Genomic DNA, 19,231 nt, shown 5'->3' on the forward strand with positions numbered 1-19,231 from the left:
ACTTTTGTATCAGTATATTTTTAAGCCTACCTATTTAAGTCATACTTAATACTGTCTATATACAAATTTTGTCAAAAAAGAGAGAGATAAAGATAGTTTGTTCAGGCCTAGTAGAGTATCCTTTTAAGACAGGTATGGGCCTTCTTGCACGTGAGAACAATCGATACACAATCTAAGAATACAAGGAGCAAAAAAAAAGTTCCTATATATTTTCTTCGATGTTAATCAGTCATTACCAATTATCAACGACATGAAGACATGCACGAACAGACGTGAAACGTCCGTCGTCTTGGCCGCTAATCTTCCGGTTCACCTAGGGGGAATATAGAACATCTCACCATCTCCTTCCTTCGGCCTCCGCCGTCAATCTATCTGTTCAATCGCATCGTATGTTTTCAGCTATTACAAATCTAGCATTCACCTCACCTCCAATCGATGGCGAGTCGGTGACGCATGTTTCTATGTCCACACGCGAGCGACGCAGCCGGAGAGGAAGGCGCCGAGCCGGCGCGCCGAGCCGGCGACGGACGCGGCGCAGAGGCGCGCTGGGTCCCCGGCGCTGCAGCATTCCGGACACGGGCGCAGCAGGATGCGGCACCGCCGGCGGTGCAGCAGCCACGTCCACAATCTGCTGAGGCACCCACGGTCCCGCGGCGGGACGACGATCGCCGACTGGAGGTACGCCGACGCGGCGTGCTTCAGCAGTTGGTTGCGGATGTTGATGTTGGACGCGTCGAAGTCGATCGTGGGGCCGGCCGTGTCCCAGAAACTGCCGCCGCCGCTCCCGGGACCGGCACCGGCCTCGGCGAGCATATCCCGGAGGCTCGTGTACTCGACACCGCCGTTGCTCCCGCTGCTGCTCCAGCTCGACGGCCTGGACGGCGGCAGAGACGGCTCTAGCGGCTGGGTCTCATCAGCGTTCATGGTCAACAGCAACTCTTGTATCGGATTTTGTTTAATACAGAACAATCAAAGCCTAGTTTTGACGTGGAAAGGATAAGGACGAAACAGATAGCACGATTAAGCAATGTGCTTATTTTCTGAAGGTTCTGCCTGAATGTAGGGAGTCTGGTTGACCTTGTGCCCAAGTGAGGAACAAATGCCACCTGGAAATGGAATGGGTTCTCTGCATTTAGCATTTTCAGTAGTAACATGCTTGCTTTAGGGTATGTTTAGTTGTTAGCCAACTGAAACATATGATACGTATTTCGCATTAACAAGTATTTTGCAGATTTTTTTAAAAAGTTTTATGAATATGCACAAGAGTATATATTTTTATGAATATGCAGAAGAGTTGTGAACTTTGCACTAAGAAGTACTTAGCATAAATTTGAATAAGTTTTCGAGATTTGGTTGTCAATGTTTGTTAAGTTCTTTTTAAAATTTGTGAAGTTATTTAGTTTGCGAAGGTGAAAGTCGCATGTATATAGTATATTTTGTCTTGAAATAATTTGATAATAATATCATAGTTTGTTGGATTTTATTACATATTTAAGTATTAATATTGGTCAAAGACACACTGGTATCCTTTTGGAGGAAATATTTCTTTAATTGCACCGTAGACTCATCTTAGGCCTTGTTTGGATTTTTTAGATAATGGAAAAATAGTTCCGGCCTTCTCCTCCGTAGAGGGTCCGAGCCAACAGCTACATAAACAGCATCCACACGAACACCATAGCTAAGCACACATGAAACTGAAACAAGGGGAAACCACACAGGGCTTCAAAGACATCAAAAAGCTAGAGATTAATGCGATTGGAGAAACGCCATCCATTATGCGCAAACACCATCATCACCACTTTCTCCAGATGTCTGCAAGCCTGGACTAGCTTCTCCTTTGCAGCTTCATGCCTTTGAAGCAGCGCCCAGGAACGGCACCAGTAGGTTCCCCTGTAGATTACCTGCATATAAGTTTTCGGGATATCGTGATCAAAAACCACCTCATTCCTGCTAAGCCATAAAGCCCAAATTATTGCCGCCACCCCCGTCATAATCAGGGATTTGTCATGTTTACTGAAACCCATCAACCAATTCCCAGCAACATGCTCCATATCCCGAGGGGTCGGCAAACCGAAAGCGGCTAACAGCGCCCTCCAAATGAAACGAGCGAAGTGACACTCAAAGAACAAGTGTCTAATCGTTTCGCTATTAGAGCAAAACACACAAAGCTTATTCCCCTTCCAGTTCCTACGCGTCAAGTTATCTTTAGTCAGAATGACCCCCCTACCAAGATACCACAGAAAAACCTTAATTTTAAGCGGTAACTTCAATCTCCAGAGAGGATTATTTTGTCTTATAAGACCATTGGACATAAGCGCCAGATACATGGAATTAACCGAGAACTTCTTATTCTGGTGTAAATCCCACTCACCCACATCTTTCGCACTATTGACCTGAACTGCCACCACCAGCGACACCAATCTAAACCAAGCCTCAAGGTTCACTCCCGTCAAACCTCGCCTAAAAGAAACATTCAGCGGAACTGACCTGAAAACGTCAGCCACCGAACTCCCTTTTTTCCTAGTCAGATTATACAAAGAGGGGAAACGATCTTTAAGCTTGAAATTGCCCACCCAACGGTCCTCCCAAAATCTGGTATTGGTTCCATTATTGATCCTGAACCTAATGAAGTCCAGGAACTTATGTTTGACTTTCATTAGACCTGACCAAAATTGGGAATCGCCCGGTTTTCTGTCCACCGCCCCAATGGGTAGGTCCTTTAAGTACTTGCGTTTTAACATAGTTTGCCACGTCCCTTCCTCATTGATGAGCTTAAAAAACCATTTGCTCAGAAGGCATTGATTCTGAACACCCAGATTTTTCACCCCAAGCCCCCTTGGTCCTTAGGCTGACAGATAATATTCCACCTGACCAACCGGTATTTTTTCTTGTGGTTATCAGCCTGCCAAAAGAACCGAGAACGGAAGTAATTGAGCTTCTCTAGCACCCCTCTTGGAGCTTCAAAGAATGAAAGCATAAAAAGAGCAATACTAGTAAGAATGGACTCAATCAAAATCAATCTACCACCAACCGACAAGTGCTTACTTTTCCAATTACTCAGCTTCTTCTCAAACCTTTCTTCAATAACCCTCCAGTCCGCATTCGAGAGCTTTCTAATATTCATAGGAATTCCTAAATACTTAAAAGGAAATCCCCAAGCTTTGCAACCAAAAAGCCCAGAGTACGCTAGGGATGGCAACGGGCACATTTTACCCACGTGCCCGCGGGTAAAAACCCTATAGGGTGCGGGTTTGGGTGTGAGTTTGTACCCGTGGGTATGGGTACGGGTTTGATTCTCAACCCAACGGGTTTTTTCTCGTGGGTATGAAAATGTTGTACCCGTGCCCGCAAACCCGCATGCCCGCGCGCGTGTGTATATATATATGTATATATGTATGTATGTATGTATGTATGTATATATATATATATATATATATTTATGTATATGTGTGTGTATATATATATATATATGTGTGTGTGTGTGTATATATATGTATGTATGTATATATATGTATGTGTATGTATATATATGTATATATATGTATGTATATATATGTATGTATATACGTATGTATATATATATAATATGACAACTTGTGGGTATTGTGCCCGCGGGTGTACCCGCGGGTGCCATAAACCCGCGGGTAGCGGGTTTGGGTAACATACGCTACCCGTCGCGGGTAGCGGGTGCGGGTACGGGTTTATCATTAATCTCGCGGGTACGGGTTTGTAATCTCTATACCCGCGGGTATTAAACCCGTTGCCATCCCTAGAGTACGCACCCTCCTCTTCCTTGGCCTTACCGAAGCAATAAATCTCACTTTTGTGAAAGTTAATTTTAAGCCCAGACACCTGCTCAAAGGCACAGAGGATCATTTTCATATTTGCGGCCTTCACCGGGTCATGATCCATGAACAGCACTGTGTCATCAGCGTACTGTAAAATGGACAAACCATCATCTACCAGATGCGGAACCACCCCTCTCACCAAATTGTTCCACACAGCCCTTTTCACAATAATAGCCAACATGTCAACCACTATATTGAAAAGAATCGGAGACAACGGGTCGCCCTGACGCAGTCCCTTCTTAGTCTCAAAAGTATTCCCCGTGCAATTATTAACTTTAATGGCTACATGACCTTTCTTCATAATAGCGTCCACCCAGGCACACCATTTATCATCGAATCCCTTCATTCGAAGAGTTTGTCTGACAAACGGCCACTTAACCTTGTCATACGCTTTTTCGAAGTCAATCTTAAAAACAACCCCATCCTGCTGCCTCCTATGAAGTTCGTGAAGGGTCTCGTGGAGGACCACCACTCCCTCCATAATATTCCTACCAGGAAGGAAAGCTGACTGTGTGGGACTAATGACCTTATTGGCCACAGTAGTCAACCTATTAGCAAGCACCTTAGTAAAAATCTTGAAGCTCACGTTAAGCAAACAAATAGGTCTATACTGCTGGATGGAACTCACTTCCGAACTTTTGGGAATTAAGATGATTGTCCCGAAGTTAATACTATGAATAGGAAGCAAGCCATCATAAAAGCTGTCGAACATAGCCATCAAATCCTTCTTAATAACATCCCAGAACACCTGCCAAAACTCAGCTGGAAACCCATCAGGGCCCGGGGCCTTGTTATTTTCCATCTGGAAGAGTGCGGCCTTAACTTCCTCTTCAGAGAACCTACTAGTGAGCCTTTGGTTTTCTTCCACCGAAACCTGAGAAATATCCCCTCTAATAGAATCATCCAGAGTGATATGTGAGGCTTCAGGTGGTCCAAAGAGATCTTTATAATAAGAAGTGATATGTCGCTTAAGATTCTCATCTCCCTCGATAACATTGTTACCATCCTGAAGCTTAAAAATTCTAGTTTTCCTATGTCTCCCATTAGCCAGGAGGTGGAAGTATTGAGTATTTGCGTCTCCCTGAAGCAGATTTTTCGCTTTAGCTCTTTGGTACCACTTCAGTTCCTCCTCCCGGAGCATATCCACCAGTCTATTCTTTAAGACGTTTTTATAATCCATCTCCGACTGGGATAGAAGAGTGTGCTCCGCCTTCTTATCCAGAGCATCTAATCTATCGAGGATATCTTGTTTCTCCTTCTTATTATGGCCCCCCACATTTTTAGCCCAGCCCCTCAGGAATTGGCGCACTCTCCTAACACGGGCCTGCCACCTTTCAAGAGCATTGCTTCCACCATTCTCATTTTCCCAAACCTCTGTTACCATCTCCGTGAAGCCTTCTCTCAACAACCATCCAAGCTCAAACTTGAATTCTTGCTGCCGCGAGGAGCCCCCACCATCACCCGTGTCCAGCAAGAGAGGGGTATGGTCCGAAAGGTCTCGATTACACGCCACCGTGGTGGCACGCGGGAAATGCAGCTCCCAATCTGTGGACATAAGAATACGATCCAGCTTTTCAAAAGTCGGATTAGCCAGTGCATTCGCCTAGGTAAACTGCCGGCCCGTTATGTCCAGTTCACGGAGGTTCCGGCCTTCAATGACGGCATTAAACAAAAACGGCCATCTAGGGTTAAAGTTGGGTTTATTCTTTTCTTTTGGGTTTCTTAGGATATTAAAATCCCCCCCAATAAGAATGGGCAATCTTTCCCTAGCTCCCAAGTTGGCCAGCCCCGTCAAAAACCGCACTTTGCGGTCCTCCTGCGCCGGGCCATAAACACACACCAGAGCCCATTTAAAATTATCCCCCTTAGTAATTAGGTGGAATTTGACAAAAAAATCCCCATCCTCTATAGCCCCAATATCAAAAACCTGTAAATCAATACCCATTAGGATTCCACCTGACCTTCCATTGGGTTCCTTAACGTGCCATAGGAAATTTTTCCCCGCACTTAGGTTTTTTAGGAAGGGGTCAGTAAAATCCCTTCTACAGGTTTCTGAAATAGCTATAAAACTGAGATTATGTTGCTTGGTTAAATCCGACACAAATCTATGTTTCGCAGGGTCTCTAAACCCATTTGCATTCCAAAAGATTCCCTTCATCTTGGATTCTTGATACAATGGGATTTCCTTCTTCCTTTACCCCTAACACGTCCACCCCCACCCCCAGTTTTTGATTTCCTGGTAGATGAGGCAGATGGAACCTCAATCTTATCTTTATCTAAGATCGGTTCCAACACCTCCTCAGTGAGCTCCCCACATAGGTCTTTCAATAGCAACCTATCTAGCGTTTCCTCCACTGCCATTTCCCTTTCTTCTGATTCTAACGCTTCCTCGAAACAGTCCCGAACCCCCCCTTGATCCCGGACAGATCCCACATGACTAGCCCGCAGTTTAGACATAACAATGTCAACCCCATGACTATCATCACCCAACAAAAACCCAACAGTATTTAAGTGAGACGCAACTTGCCTTGAAGTTAAAGCAAAAATACACTTAGAGTTACCTTCGTTCAGTCGCGCCTTAAGCCTTTCCGCCCGCTCCAGAGTTGATTCGTCCATTGACGCGCCCCTTCTTTTGCTAGACCGGGTGGACTTGCTACCCGCCAGCATTTCAGGAATGGCAGCCAACTCTTGAGCGCTGCAGGACACGCTTTGATACGGTTCCACTGCCCCGTCTTGAGCCACTTGCTGCCCACCCGACCCTGCCACCAATCCCATTCCACCTTCCTCATCCAAAGCCGCCCCCTGAGCAGTTCCAGTCTTGGATTGATGGGTAAATGATCCCCCAGTACCAGCAGCTGGAGCCCGATCACCCATCTTACCAAGCTGACCAGGACCAACCCCATTAAGATCATCGCCATCATCATCCCCCAACAGGTCATCATCATCATCATTGAACCCCCTCTCAACATTATCAGTCTCAGGCAGAAGCCCCCCATTCCCATCTTCAACGCGGAAGGACAGAAGGTATACTTCCTCCCCAATGACCACCTCCACCGTGCTGGGAATAAGATTAGCATCAAGAATCATAACTTGGACTCTACCAACCTCAAATTGCCTGGTGTGTTTCATGTCCACATCAATTGATGTACCCAGCAGACTGCCCACTGCCCAAATAGTTGGGAAAGTACGATACGCCAACGGTATCCCCATTACCTGCACCCAGTAGCTGTTCACCACCTTGCACGGCTTTTCCGATTGCTTTTCCTCAAAGTGAAAAAGAACCCCTTTCTTCTTTGAGTGAACCGTTCCCCATTCCACCAGCCGTTGTAACTCAGTTGTGGAGGGAAAGGCTGTCCGGAACACATTAGACTGAACCATTTGCACCTTCCAATCCTGTGTCCCAGGTATTAGGCGCTTCAATTCAGCAGCAACTTCGACCTCAGTAAGCTCGCCCTCGGTAACTCTGATCACTGCATCAAGGCCCTCCCTCTTTGCCGGATTCCTGACAGTCACTGGAATATGGAAAAAACCCAGCCCCACAGCCGCGAATCCACTGAGATAGATGCATCCGGGTCTCTGCTTGAGATGATTAAAAACCAGGCACCTACTCTTAGGATGATCCACACTGTCACAGACCTCACATAAAAATTCCTCCTTACAATCCGCCAAGTAGTGCCCCTTAGACCGACATCTATGGCAATAGGCCTTAGCTGCATTCTTCCGGCTTCCCCCTTTGATCGAACCCTCCGGCACCTCTGCCCCTGCCCCTGCCCCTCCACTAATCTGACTGGCCCCATCACCCAAATCAGGCTCAACCAGAGAAGAAGTCTCCGAAGTAATCCATGATTTACCTTTGTCCTCGACCTTCTCCAGCAACGCCCTAAGCAGCTCGGGCAACGAGACATCAGCCCTCCCATCTTTCTTAGCTTCCTGCAGCGAGGAAACAACCTGTTGCAGTAGGCCAACTTCAATAGCATCCCCCTTGTTTGGGCCCGGCACCTGTAGCTCAGCCGCCATGGATCCAGCCACCAAACCCAGTCGCGCCTGCCCCTGCACCATTTCTTCACCTCTTCTGGAGCCGGCCCCCAAGGGCACCGCATCGCCGCACGGCCCCTGGCCAGAGCCAGAGCCGCCATGTCCGCCGCCAAACCGGTTCCAGGTCTTGCTGTTGCCCTGAAACCGATTCCCAAAGCCGCCACGAGCTCCAAATCCCCCTCTCCCGGGGTGGAATCCCCCACGCGGAGGGGCAAAACGCCCCCTCCCCATGGCGTTCCCTTGGCTGGAGCCCCTAGGTGGCTCAGCCCTGCCACTCCCCCGAATGTCGTCCCCTTTCTCCATACCTCCGCGCACCACGTCCGCGAAAGAGAAGGATGTCGCCGCGAGTACCAGAGACCTGGAGCGTGGAGCAGGGCAGTGGCTAACCCTAGTTCCCAACCTTGAACAAATGACCGTGAACCCAGGAAGGAGACCCGCTGCCCTCGTTACGTGCATATTCGGCACATTCCAAACGCCGCCGGATGGGCCATAATTAGCCCCCGTGGTGTTGAATGGCCCACCTTCCATCAGAACGGAATCCAGCCATGGGCTAAAACTTGATTTACGAGGCCTACCAGATGGGCTTCCGTGGGCCCCCAGTTGCCTTTCCACCCCGCTGCCCACTCAAATTCTGCCGGTTCATCTTCACCAAAGGCGGCGGCCGTCCCCGCTGAAGACCTCGCGCCGCCCGACGGGGCCTCGCCATCGAAGCCGAGCCAAGAGCATCTCCAAGGGTGCGGGGGGGGGGGGGGGCGATCGCCTAGGAGAAGGCAGCGGCCCCACCCACGGCCTCAACCCCCGCGATTTCACCAGCTTCGCGGCCAGCACGTCAATGACCTTCCTCACCGCCGAACCATTAAGGTCCAAGGCAGCATTGCTTAATGCAGTCAAAGAAACACCCGCCGAGCTCGCAAGACCGCCGAGGGAGAAACCGTTCTCCGGCTCCCCCCCCCCCCCCCCGCACAGCGCCCCCTGGTCAGCCCCAGCGACCCCCACCTGCTCATCATCCGAACCCCCAACATCCGAACGAGCCCAGAAACGATTACCGATGTGGTCTTGAATGCCGTGCACCGTCCGGCCAGCCCTGCTGGACGCCGCCGTCGTCACCTCGGCTAGCCGGGAGAACGCTTCCGCCCGTAGCATCCGTTGAACTGCACCCGCAGACCGCGTGTCTCCCGGCCCAGGCCGCCGTAACCTAACAAGGGCCATGAGGCCCTACATGGACCAACTCACCTGAGTCTCCGCCGTAACCCGGCCGCTCGCCGGCTGCAGCCACCGAGCACGCTAGTTTTCTAATTGGTATATGTTCTAGGCCTTGTTTGGATGTTTGGATGTGTCTTTGGCGCTGTTCCGTAGAGCTTCTACTTGTTTAAGAAGTAGTTTATCTGGTAAACCAGTAAAAAACAGCTTCTGCTTATTGTGTATTTTTAATTCATCTAAGAAACAATTGAACTTATAAGCTGTTAAAGAAGTCTACTATTTGGTACAACTTCAGATTAAACATGTGAAGAAGCTATAAAATAAGTTACGTCAAACATAACCTTTATTGAATAAAATTTCTCATATCCGTGAACAATATAGATTGTGGGATATTTATATGGGTCGTTATTGTTATATTCATAATTAATATAAAAAGACTATCCTATCCCAAAACTGTAAGATTACAACAGTTCGTTTACATGAGGGTAATATGGTCATTGTTGGTTCCCTATCAAAATTCTGAAAAGAACCGGAAAAAAAAACAAGGCATCACGGTTTCCAAGGAAAGAGGATATACGATATTACTCGACCGATTAATACTCCCTTGTTTTTATCGTTTCTGTTTTTTTGAAGGGAATACTATGTCATCAGTACCGTGATCGAACATATCATCCATTTTTTTTCTTTGCTCTGATTATCGATTGTTGACCAACTTCCTGTTGGAACTTTCGGATACTTGATAAAACGTTGCAAAGAAGTCACAGTGCATGTGAATGCTGCCCATATTTGAGCATGTGAATGCTGCCATTTATTTGACATATTCACCAAGGTTGCAATAGCTCATATACTTGGTATACGATGCAACAAGTCGCATAACATTACGGTAACCCAAGTAGCTAGGCAGCTGGCATCCTCTGCTCTGTTATTATTTCTTCTGGGGCGAGATGGGTGCCTACGAAAATGAAGTTATCTCTGTTCGGAGGCTTCATTCATCCGTACAAGTCCCGGCCGCATCTGTCACAGACTGGCTTCTCTGCCTCAGATTCTGGCTTTTTTATCTGCTTCTGCAGCTGCAGCTGTGGCAAGTCATGCTCCAGCACGTCACTAAGCGCCTTGGATGCTTCTGCAAGCTCCTCAGGACTGAAAACCATATATGATTTAGGTATCAGTAGGTGAACAGTTCCTGGTTCCAAACATATAATCACAAGGGTGTGACTCGACTGTAAAGTACTTAGGTGAAGGATCATACCTGATTGTGAGGGGAGGAGCAAGTCGGATTATAGTGTCATGTGTGGGTTTCGCTAAAATGCCTCTCTCCTTCAACTTGATGCAGATGTCATATGCAGAAGCAGGAGATAGCGCGTCGTTGTTTAGATCCACTGCGTTCAGCAAACCCCTCCCGCGCACTTCTCTTAGGATTTGAGGGAATTTCTGCTGGACCTTCTGTAACTGGTCCCTAAACTCCTGTCCTAACTTTGCAGCCCTGCAGTGGGTCAGAAGAAAATATCACCAGGTGGATAGATAGTACTCCGTACAAGATAATCTGACAAACTAGCAGAGTTTCTTAAGGGAATGTACCTTTCAACAAGACCTTCGTCTCTGACCACTTTCAGTGATGCAACTGCCACAGCGCTAGCTAACGGATTCCCACCGAATGTACTGTAGGTAGTCAAATACTACAACACATTCAGGAGCAGTACACGTAGAGAATTGTTATACAGGAATAACACAGACTTTGTCCGAACCGAAGATAGAACCAAATATTCCTTAGATATAGCAAACATAAGTTTGATAACCTTTAGACAACGAACTAAATTGGTTTGCTAGTTAATCTTTTTTTAATAATTAACAAAAAAGAAAAGACTAGAGATTTGGTCATACCTTCCATGTTCCCCTGGTCTGATACACAGCATGACATCCTTGTCTGCAAGAACTGCACTGACTGGAACAACTCCAGCACCGAGTGCTTTGCCTAGAATCTGTAGAGCAAAGACAACTTGAAACAGTAAGTGTAGTTGCATACTCTGAAACAAAATGGGGAAGTGACCAGCAGATACTTATGTAGTGAGTATAGTTAATAAACAAGAGTGTAGCAGAAAAGAATCTTACCACCATGTCAGGCCGTATGTTTTCCCAGTCACATGCCAGCATTTTACCAGTTCTAGCTATGCCAGTTTGGATCTCATCAGCAATCATCAAAACGTTGTGTTTAGAACACAAGTCTCTGGCACCTTTCAAATAGCCATCTGGTGGGATTACTACCTACATGCATAACATGAATATGAAGATCAAATTCAAAAATGTGAAACTAAAAAAACATTAACCATTAATGGTAACTGAAACAAAACACCAAGGAGAAGTGCCATAAAATCAAACCAAAACTATATATTTGAAATCAAATTGTTCCTGGTTTACTTTACCACCAGTCCACAACAGCTAGCAAAGTATGAAGAAATAATCCAAACCAGATGAACAAAAAATACAGTAGTTAGTGAAAATACGTTAACCCAAATGGTATGGGACAAATTCCAGAAGGAATGTACAAAAAACTTTATGAGTTTATAGTGATAAAAGACATGGACTTATTATCTATGTGTTTGCACTAACACATCAAATGAATCCTGAGAGTGAAAAAGAAAGAAATATATTGAGAGCTAAATCGATAATGTGCACAAGCCTCTCTTGTACTAATGTTAAACATATTTTTTTCACACAGCTGGGAGAAAATATTATCGCAAGGAGCTAAGGAACGCTCTATGTATTCCTTGATTGCATCTAACTGTATGTAAAATTCTAATATATATTACCATGCCATGGTTGCTGAGAAGCGCAGTTACTTCTCAGTCTACAGAAAATATTTAAGCGAGCTATACCTACCTATACCTTCTGCACATTCCTTGGTCACATATACGATCAATGGATATCTAATGCAAGGATTGCTGACAAGCGATTTGTTTCTATGTGTAAAGTAAATATGTGGGCTAATATATGTTCTACTCTTTCCTTGGTTGAGTGTAGGTGTAACAGAATATCTTTTGTACACAATCATTCAATGGACGATGCAAAGCGATAGTACTGCTGTGTAGGAAGTATCTGAGTTAATGATTTTTTTTCCTGATTCCCATGTTACCTATAAGTGGTTATCTAACAGACTAACATATAATACAGCACCATATCCTACGAATTAACTCGTATTTTTAGTCAACCGGAAGGACTCTTCCTGAAGGTCCTTTGCTGCAGGGCTCTTAGTGATGAATCCAGGGGATGATAATTGCTAGGAAGTTGTTCAAGCCGTTCACTCAGCTGAAAGCTGCTGCGGCTGTGGCTGCGGCATTTTCAGACCAAGCTACAGTACTTGGAAGCAGCAAAAGACTTGCTGCGGTTGCAGCCGGCCGCAGCTTGAAGGTGCAGCTGAACAGCTTCATTAGTTTCTAACTATAAATGAAATATTTGCTCAGAACAGTCAATGCCAGATACAGCATGATAAATGCATACCCCAGCTTCACCTTGGATAGGTTCAAATAAAAAACCACAAATCCGATCTCCAAGCTCTGAAACAAATAGTAATTGTCAACATGCAGAAGCACGTAAACTAAAACGACATATGTTTGGGACTATTAAACAGATAAATTACCTTCGAAGATTTTCTTTAACCCATCAATATCTCCAAAATCAACTTTAAGATGGCCAGGAACCAAAGGACCAAAACCACGAGTTGCATCGTTGTCACAGCTCATGGAAATGACACCAAGAGTTCGACCATGGAAACACCCACAGCAAGAGACAAGCAAAGCCTGCAAAGCAGCAATCATTTTGACAGATGAGAATTTGTATTTCTGAAGATCTGAAAATTATAGTCTATCAAGATATGGCGTATATCAAACTTGCAATAAACAGAATTAAGAATAAATAGCTTATAAGTCTTTCCAGATTGTTTGCTCATACTAAACTTTCTAAATTTATTTTGATATAATTATATGAGAATTAAAATAGGGGTTTCATGATGTATAAGTAAGACAATCAAAAGGAAAAAGAGCAGGTACATGATTTGCCTCCATCATCTATGCATATCTTAGACCACATCATCTATGCAGTAAAAGGATGTTTTAACTTTTAAGAATCGATGGATGCAACCTTGTCATCTAGTAAGAACCTACTTAAAGTTTACAACAACTTTGTAGTCACAAGACAGAACTTCAGGGAAGTACAAGCAAATCCAAGTATGGAAAAACTGCACACCTCATTCTTTGGTATATGTTTCTTCTCATAACCCCATTTCCTAGCCAGCTTGATAGCAGTTTCAACTCCTTCAGCACCAGTATTCATCGGCAACATCATGTCATATCCAAACATGCTTGTCAGATATTCCGCAAAGATTGGGAACTTATCATTGTAGAAAGCTCTAGAACTGAGCGTAAGCCTTTCTGCCTGTTCTATCAAAGCTCTCAGGACTTTTGGATGGCAATGACCCTGCATGGAATGGCAAACATTACACAGATTGAGTACATAAAAAGCAGCATGACAAACAATGTAGTATGCCAACTTAACTTTTCTGACATCCGGTCTGTTTTGACAGCAAATAGTTTCCAGACACGATGTACTGTATTTACACAGATGATGTTTAGGAGCCCTACGGAAAGAACTCTACCTGATTGACTGCAGAATAAGCAGAGAGAAAATCAATGTATTTGTTGCCTTCGGGGTCCACTATGTGTGAACCTTCTCCTTTGGAAAACACCATGGGGATTGGATGGTAACTGCAGGCATTGAAATGTTAACAGAAGAGTGAGAAACTGCATTGCTGAAATGAAATTCTTGCAGAAGCATAAGTTTAGGGCTTCAGTACAAACTTCCCATCAATCAAACAAAATATACATTCATAGGTGTGTGCACATTCAAATCGAACAGCACCACAATCATTCCCTTGCAAGTGTGGAAGAAAAATATTATGCTACCTGAGAAAGGAGTGTCATCTCAAAATGCACCCTACTAGATTCTGTAGTTTCCGGTTGACGTTCTACTCCAATTTAAAAGAATATTGCCAATTACATTAGTTTTTTTTCAAAGACAAGAGCACCCTAATAAATACTGACCAAATAATACATAACCAAGATGGCATGTCATTTACACAGGACTAAGTTTACTTCCATACTTACTAAGATGATTTGCATGTAACATTGTCACCACAACAATATAACGATTGTCTAATAGCTTTTGCCTTTCTATTAGACCGTGTGTCACTAACTTGTCCACACAACTATCTTCAGAATATTATAATGCGACAAAATCAATTAAGACTACAAAAAACATAAGAAATTTGAATAATATGTAAACACAAATTTAAAATCCATGATATATATACATGCAAGACATCAATGGGATCACTGGGAACTCAATTGAACCAACCATCAAAACCATACCAATAACATCTAACATTTGAATAGAACAAAATTAACAAATATTTGGTTAGAAAAAACATTTACAGCATATACAAAAGGAAACAGAAGCACTTACCAATGCATGTATCATAATCATAAAAGAACTCTCAAACATCGTTAAAATGCACAAATGGTGGGAATAATGGGATCTATTTGTCATCCACGTGCCTCATCTCATTAACAATTGTCACTGAGGTAGAACACTAAGGAGGAAAGACCCTTGATGAAGATGTCAACAAACTTTCCGGTTGAAAAAAAGATGTCGGCAAACTGCAAGCTCGATAGGATGTGATGGATACAAACGTCCCTAACAACAACACACTCACGAACGAAGTGAAGGTCGGTCTCAATATGCTTCGCGCGCTGATGCTAGACAGGGTTGACGGAGGGGTAGACATCACTAACATTGTCACCAGTGTGCTCCTCGTGAGGGGGCTATGAAGCTCCTGGAGAAGCTGGTGCAACAAGCTCGCCTCAGCCATCCCATTAGCAGTAGTCTGGTACTCAGCTTCAGCACTGGAACAGGAGACTACAAGTTGACGCTTGAAGGACCAAGAGATAAGGTTGGTCTCAAGAAACACCGCATAGCCGGACGTAGACCGACAGGTGTCCGAGCACCTGGTCCAGTCAGCGTCGTTGTAGACAATCAGCTCATGGGTGGAGGAGTGCCGAAAGTGGAGGCCGTAGTCGACAATACCCTAAAGGTACCGAAGGATTTGCTTGACCGCGTTGAAGTGTGGCTCACGAGGATCATGCATGTAGAGATAGACCTATTGGACAACATACGTGATGTCGAGCATGATGAAGGTGAGATACTGAAGAGCATCAGCGAGACTGTAGCAAGCAATAAGGTCACTAACAGGGGCACTGTCGCCAGAGAGCTTGGCCTGTGTGTCCACCGATATCACATAGGGCTTGTACATCACGTGATATTTCAAAATTTTCTTAGTCTGTTTGGATGTCAATATTGGAGCATGGAATTGGGAATTGGAATAAGCTTTCCTAAATTCTATTGTTTGGTTGCACACAGAATTGAGGTTTGAAATCAGAGGCCCAATTAGCTAGAATTGGACTATAACTAGAAACTCCCTCTCCCAATACATAGAGAGTTGCAGGGAATTAGACCGCACAATTCAAAACTTCAATTCAGCGATATCCAAACAATAGAATTGGAATTACATCTCATTTCAATACCATGGTTGATTTAGTATTGAACCCAATTCAATTCCATACCCTCCAATATCAACATCCACACGGAGCAAGTTAATGTGTGTGTGTGTGTGTATAAACACAAATCATGTTAGGGGTGAAAACGGGACGGGTACATGAGTCGGGTACCGGATACGGGTACTAGAAATACCCGAATTTTTGGATACGGATACGGATAGTTTTGTTTTCGGGACGGATACAGGTACTACCCGATTAATGCACTTTCGGATACGGGTCGAATACGGAAATACAAGTACCCGGTAAATTCCCGAATCACTCGGGTAGGATACGGGTACCCGACCGGCTCAGCCAATCCGAGGGCAATGCCTATACCACATGACTGCAAGATGTTGCGCGTGAGCCACTTTATAAGGCCGACCCACCCACTCGCGCCTCCCTACATCGCCAAGGTGGGACTAATCCTCGTGAGCGTGCGGGCTCAAGGTGCGGACAGGCGGGCGACTGAGTCTGAGCAGCTTCGCGTGGAGTGCTCCAGCTAGGCCTTGGTGTAGAAATGGGCCGATAATGTAGTATACTATATATAGGTCGAGCTTGATTATTTTTTCTTCATTTGCAGATTTAATTATGCAGCTATTGACAGCCTCAACAAATAGATCCAAGCAAAGTTCGCTGGTAGTAGTTGACTAGATATATGTTGTCTCGTCGTGAGAAGAATTGGAAAGCAGCGAGCGTACTGTCTGCCATAAAGTAAAGTAGGAAAATAAAATTTTCACTGCCTGGAAATAATTACAAAACCGTAAAACATTGCACCTAGATATTAGCATGTTGTTATGGGAAAATTGTGAGCAACCTATACACTAAAAGGGTATATTTAGTACCAGAGCTAATTAAAAACTAACTCACATCTAAAAATATTAATCAGTAGGCAGGCTAATTTTTTAGTCAGGTTTCGGAGAAGTTAATTAATATCAACTATCTACTATCTATTATATACTTGTGGACTTGCAGATCATGCCTGAAAGAGAGGATATGTTGCTGATTTTTTAAATTATGTTGTTGGTTCTATATTTGTGCTATCATATACATGTTATGTATTTTTTATTTTATTGGTTTGTTAGACATTTAGACAACTAATATTATTGGGGTTAACTATCTGACTAGTATCCGTTATTTACCCGGGTAATACCCGATATCTGTTTCTTACCCGGTCGAATTATTATCCGATCTCGTCCTGTATCCGTCCCGAATTTTAACTATCCGTACCCGATCCTGTATCCGAAAGAATTGTATTAGGGTAGGATGCGGGATGACCTAGTATCCACCGGTATCCGTCCCGTTTTCACCCCTAAATCATGTCAATAGCAATTGGTATACACGTTTCACATCTGAAACCTACGGTTCATCAAAAAGGTAAACTTCTTGCACTAATATCCCAGCATGAATCAGTGCCCTGAAAATATTTACTTCTTATAGAATCAAAGGTGGTGTAAATCCATGTATACATGTTTCTGGTCCGTATCAAACAAGGAGCATTATGATATTAGGCTCACAAAGATATACACTATTTTTTTCCCAATGCACGGGCATATGTGCTAGTGTAAAAAAAAGACACACCAAACAGAGAGCTAATGTTTCACCTGAAAGACAAGAAAGAACCCCAAGGCAGGATCCGAGCATGATCGCGTCAGGGGCGGAGGCCGGAGGCCGGAGGCACAGAGGCGTTTCGGCGAGCACGCGGCGGGCGCGCAAGGAGTAAAGGGAATGAGGGCAAACACAGAGAGCTGAGATAAGCGTGGAGATCGAACACGGACGTACTTATGCGCGCTGCAGTCTTGTTCCATCCGCATGAGCTCCTCTGAGGACAGCGCCGCGGCGCTCCGCGGCGCCGACGCCGAGCTCGAGCACATCCCGCGCCACCGCGCCAGGGCCGCGGCGCCCCGCCGCGCCAGCGCCGTCGCCATGCCGGCCGCACCCGCTCAGAGCTCAGTGGCGCCTCTGTTCGCCGGCCGGTCCCTCGCGCGCGCGCGCAGATGGTGGTGGGGCCAGTCGCTGGAGGCTCCAGGCCGTGCAGATTCCCAGATCCCGGTGCCGCTGCAGCCTCCGGGTCCGAGCCGGCGGCCCGTTCGTTTTTTCACGGATTGGAGCCACGAAACGGTTCTGGATCTCTAATTTATGTAAGTTTTGATTAGTTAAATTAATCTTGGTCTAATTCTAAACAAACGAACGGGCCCTTAAAAGATGTCCCGATTGCTTGCTTGGAAGCCGATTGCTTTCGGCGCGGGGCAGCCCGGCCTCGTGCCGCTGTTGTGGCACGGCACGGAAGGCAGGCGGGCGCAAAGACGCAGCCAGTCAGCCACGCAGGACAGCGCGGTGATATGGGCCTGTTTGTTTCGGCTTCTGGCAGCTTCTGGCCACCAAAAGCTGCTGCGGACTGTCAAACGCTTAGCTTTTCAGGCAGCTTCTATAAAATTCGTTGTAGCAAAAACCATCCAAAATCAACATAAACACATAATCGGTTGAGTCGTTGTAATAGTAGGAATCCGTCACTTTCTAGATCTTGAGCCCTATGAATAACTTTATCTTCCACCACATGTAATCGTAATGATACCCAGATTCTCCACACAGCCAGATTCTCCCCACAGCCAGATTTTCAGAAAAGTTGGTTAGAAAAAAGCTGAACCAAATATGCCCATTATCCGTCCACGTCCGCCTGCTGGGCGCGCTGTACACAGGGCCGTAGCTGAGGGTGCGAAGGGTGCGGCCGTACCGAGCCCTAAAAATAGAGAGTCTACTAGTTACTGGACGTTAGTATTTTTTCTTGTTAATCTTATATATTCTAAACACAAATACGTAAAGAGCGGTGCGCTATCGAGTTATCGACTAGTCTCGTTTATATTGTTAAACTAATGTCTCAATTACTTATCGAATACTCCATCCGTTCCAAAATACTATTTATTTTAGCTCTTGATTTTTATGTTTATATCGATGATGATGAATCCACTAAATAAGCAAAACAAATTATATTTTGATAGAGAGAGTATTATAAACTATACATATGATAGTTGCTTCGACAGAGAGAAATTTTTAAAAATTGAAATATTTTTATAAATTATTTATGGTCAACAACAATTCAAGAGAGGTTAAATGGTTTGGCGATTCTATATATCGAAAAAAGTTGTTGGATAAGATTGATCTCAATGATATAGACGATAACTTTGTATCATAAAATATTAAAAGATATTTTAATAATATCAGATAACATATAAGTATTTTTTGCTATATTTTACATTTATTATCTTATGAACTTTAAAACAGTCTATATGTATAATTATATATATTTATGTATAGATGGAGCCTCTGTATCAAATTTTGCACTGGTCCTAAAAAGTCAAGACTGGCCGTCCGTCCGTCAATTCATGTTCATCCGCCTCCTGGGCGTGAAGGGACGATGGAGAGGGAGCAGCGAGTGGCAGATGCGTGCGGGACTCTCCGACTCGTCGGTGGCTCGGTGCCCGGCCGGCCCTCGCGCGATTGGATTCC

The 19,231-nt window shown here is 44.9% G+C and overlaps 2 protein-coding genes across 3 annotated transcripts; both read right to left on the minus strand.

The window, feature by feature from the left end:
• Nucleotides 1–327: 327 nt before the first annotated feature.
• Nucleotides 328–1,138, minus strand: LOC100382569 (uncharacterized). Its single transcript, NM_001175301.2, has one exon. It carries the CDS (start codon nt 922–924, stop codon nt 460–462), a length of 465 nt encoding a protein of 154 aa, NP_001168772.1. The 5' UTR covers nt 925–1,138; the 3' UTR covers nt 328–459.
• Nucleotides 1,139–9,779: 8,641 nt separating this feature from the next.
• Nucleotides 9,780–17,824, minus strand: LOC100191445 (putative ornithine aminotransferase protein). 2 transcript variants are annotated; one of them, NM_001136878.1, is made up of 10 exons: nt 17,507–17,824; nt 13,732–13,840; nt 13,323–13,553; nt 12,718–12,877; nt 12,579–12,634; nt 11,193–11,345; nt 10,965–11,062; nt 10,662–10,742; nt 10,333–10,566; nt 9,780–10,223 (listed from the first exon to the last, which is right to left on the minus strand). In NM_001136878.1, the coding sequence occupies exons 1-10, from the start codon at nt 17,650–17,652 to the stop codon at nt 10,073–10,075; spliced, it is 1,419 nt and encodes a 472-aa protein (NP_001130350.1). In that variant the 5' UTR covers nt 17,653–17,824; the 3' UTR covers nt 9,780–10,072. The 2 variants fall into 2 exon arrangements, with proteins under 2 accessions (NP_001130350.1, XP_035820724.1); XM_035964831.1 differs by lacking the exon at nt 17,507–17,824 and adding an exon at nt 17,329–17,474 and having other exon boundaries at nt 9,785–10,223.
• Between the last annotated feature and the right edge of the window lie 1,407 nt (nt 17,825–19,231).

Source organism: Zea mays, chromosome 1 (assembly GCF_902167145.1).
Source record: "Zea mays cultivar B73 chromosome 1, Zm-B73-REFERENCE-NAM-5.0, whole genome shotgun sequence".
NCBI lineage: Eukaryota > Viridiplantae > Streptophyta > Magnoliopsida > Poales > Poaceae > Zea > Zea mays.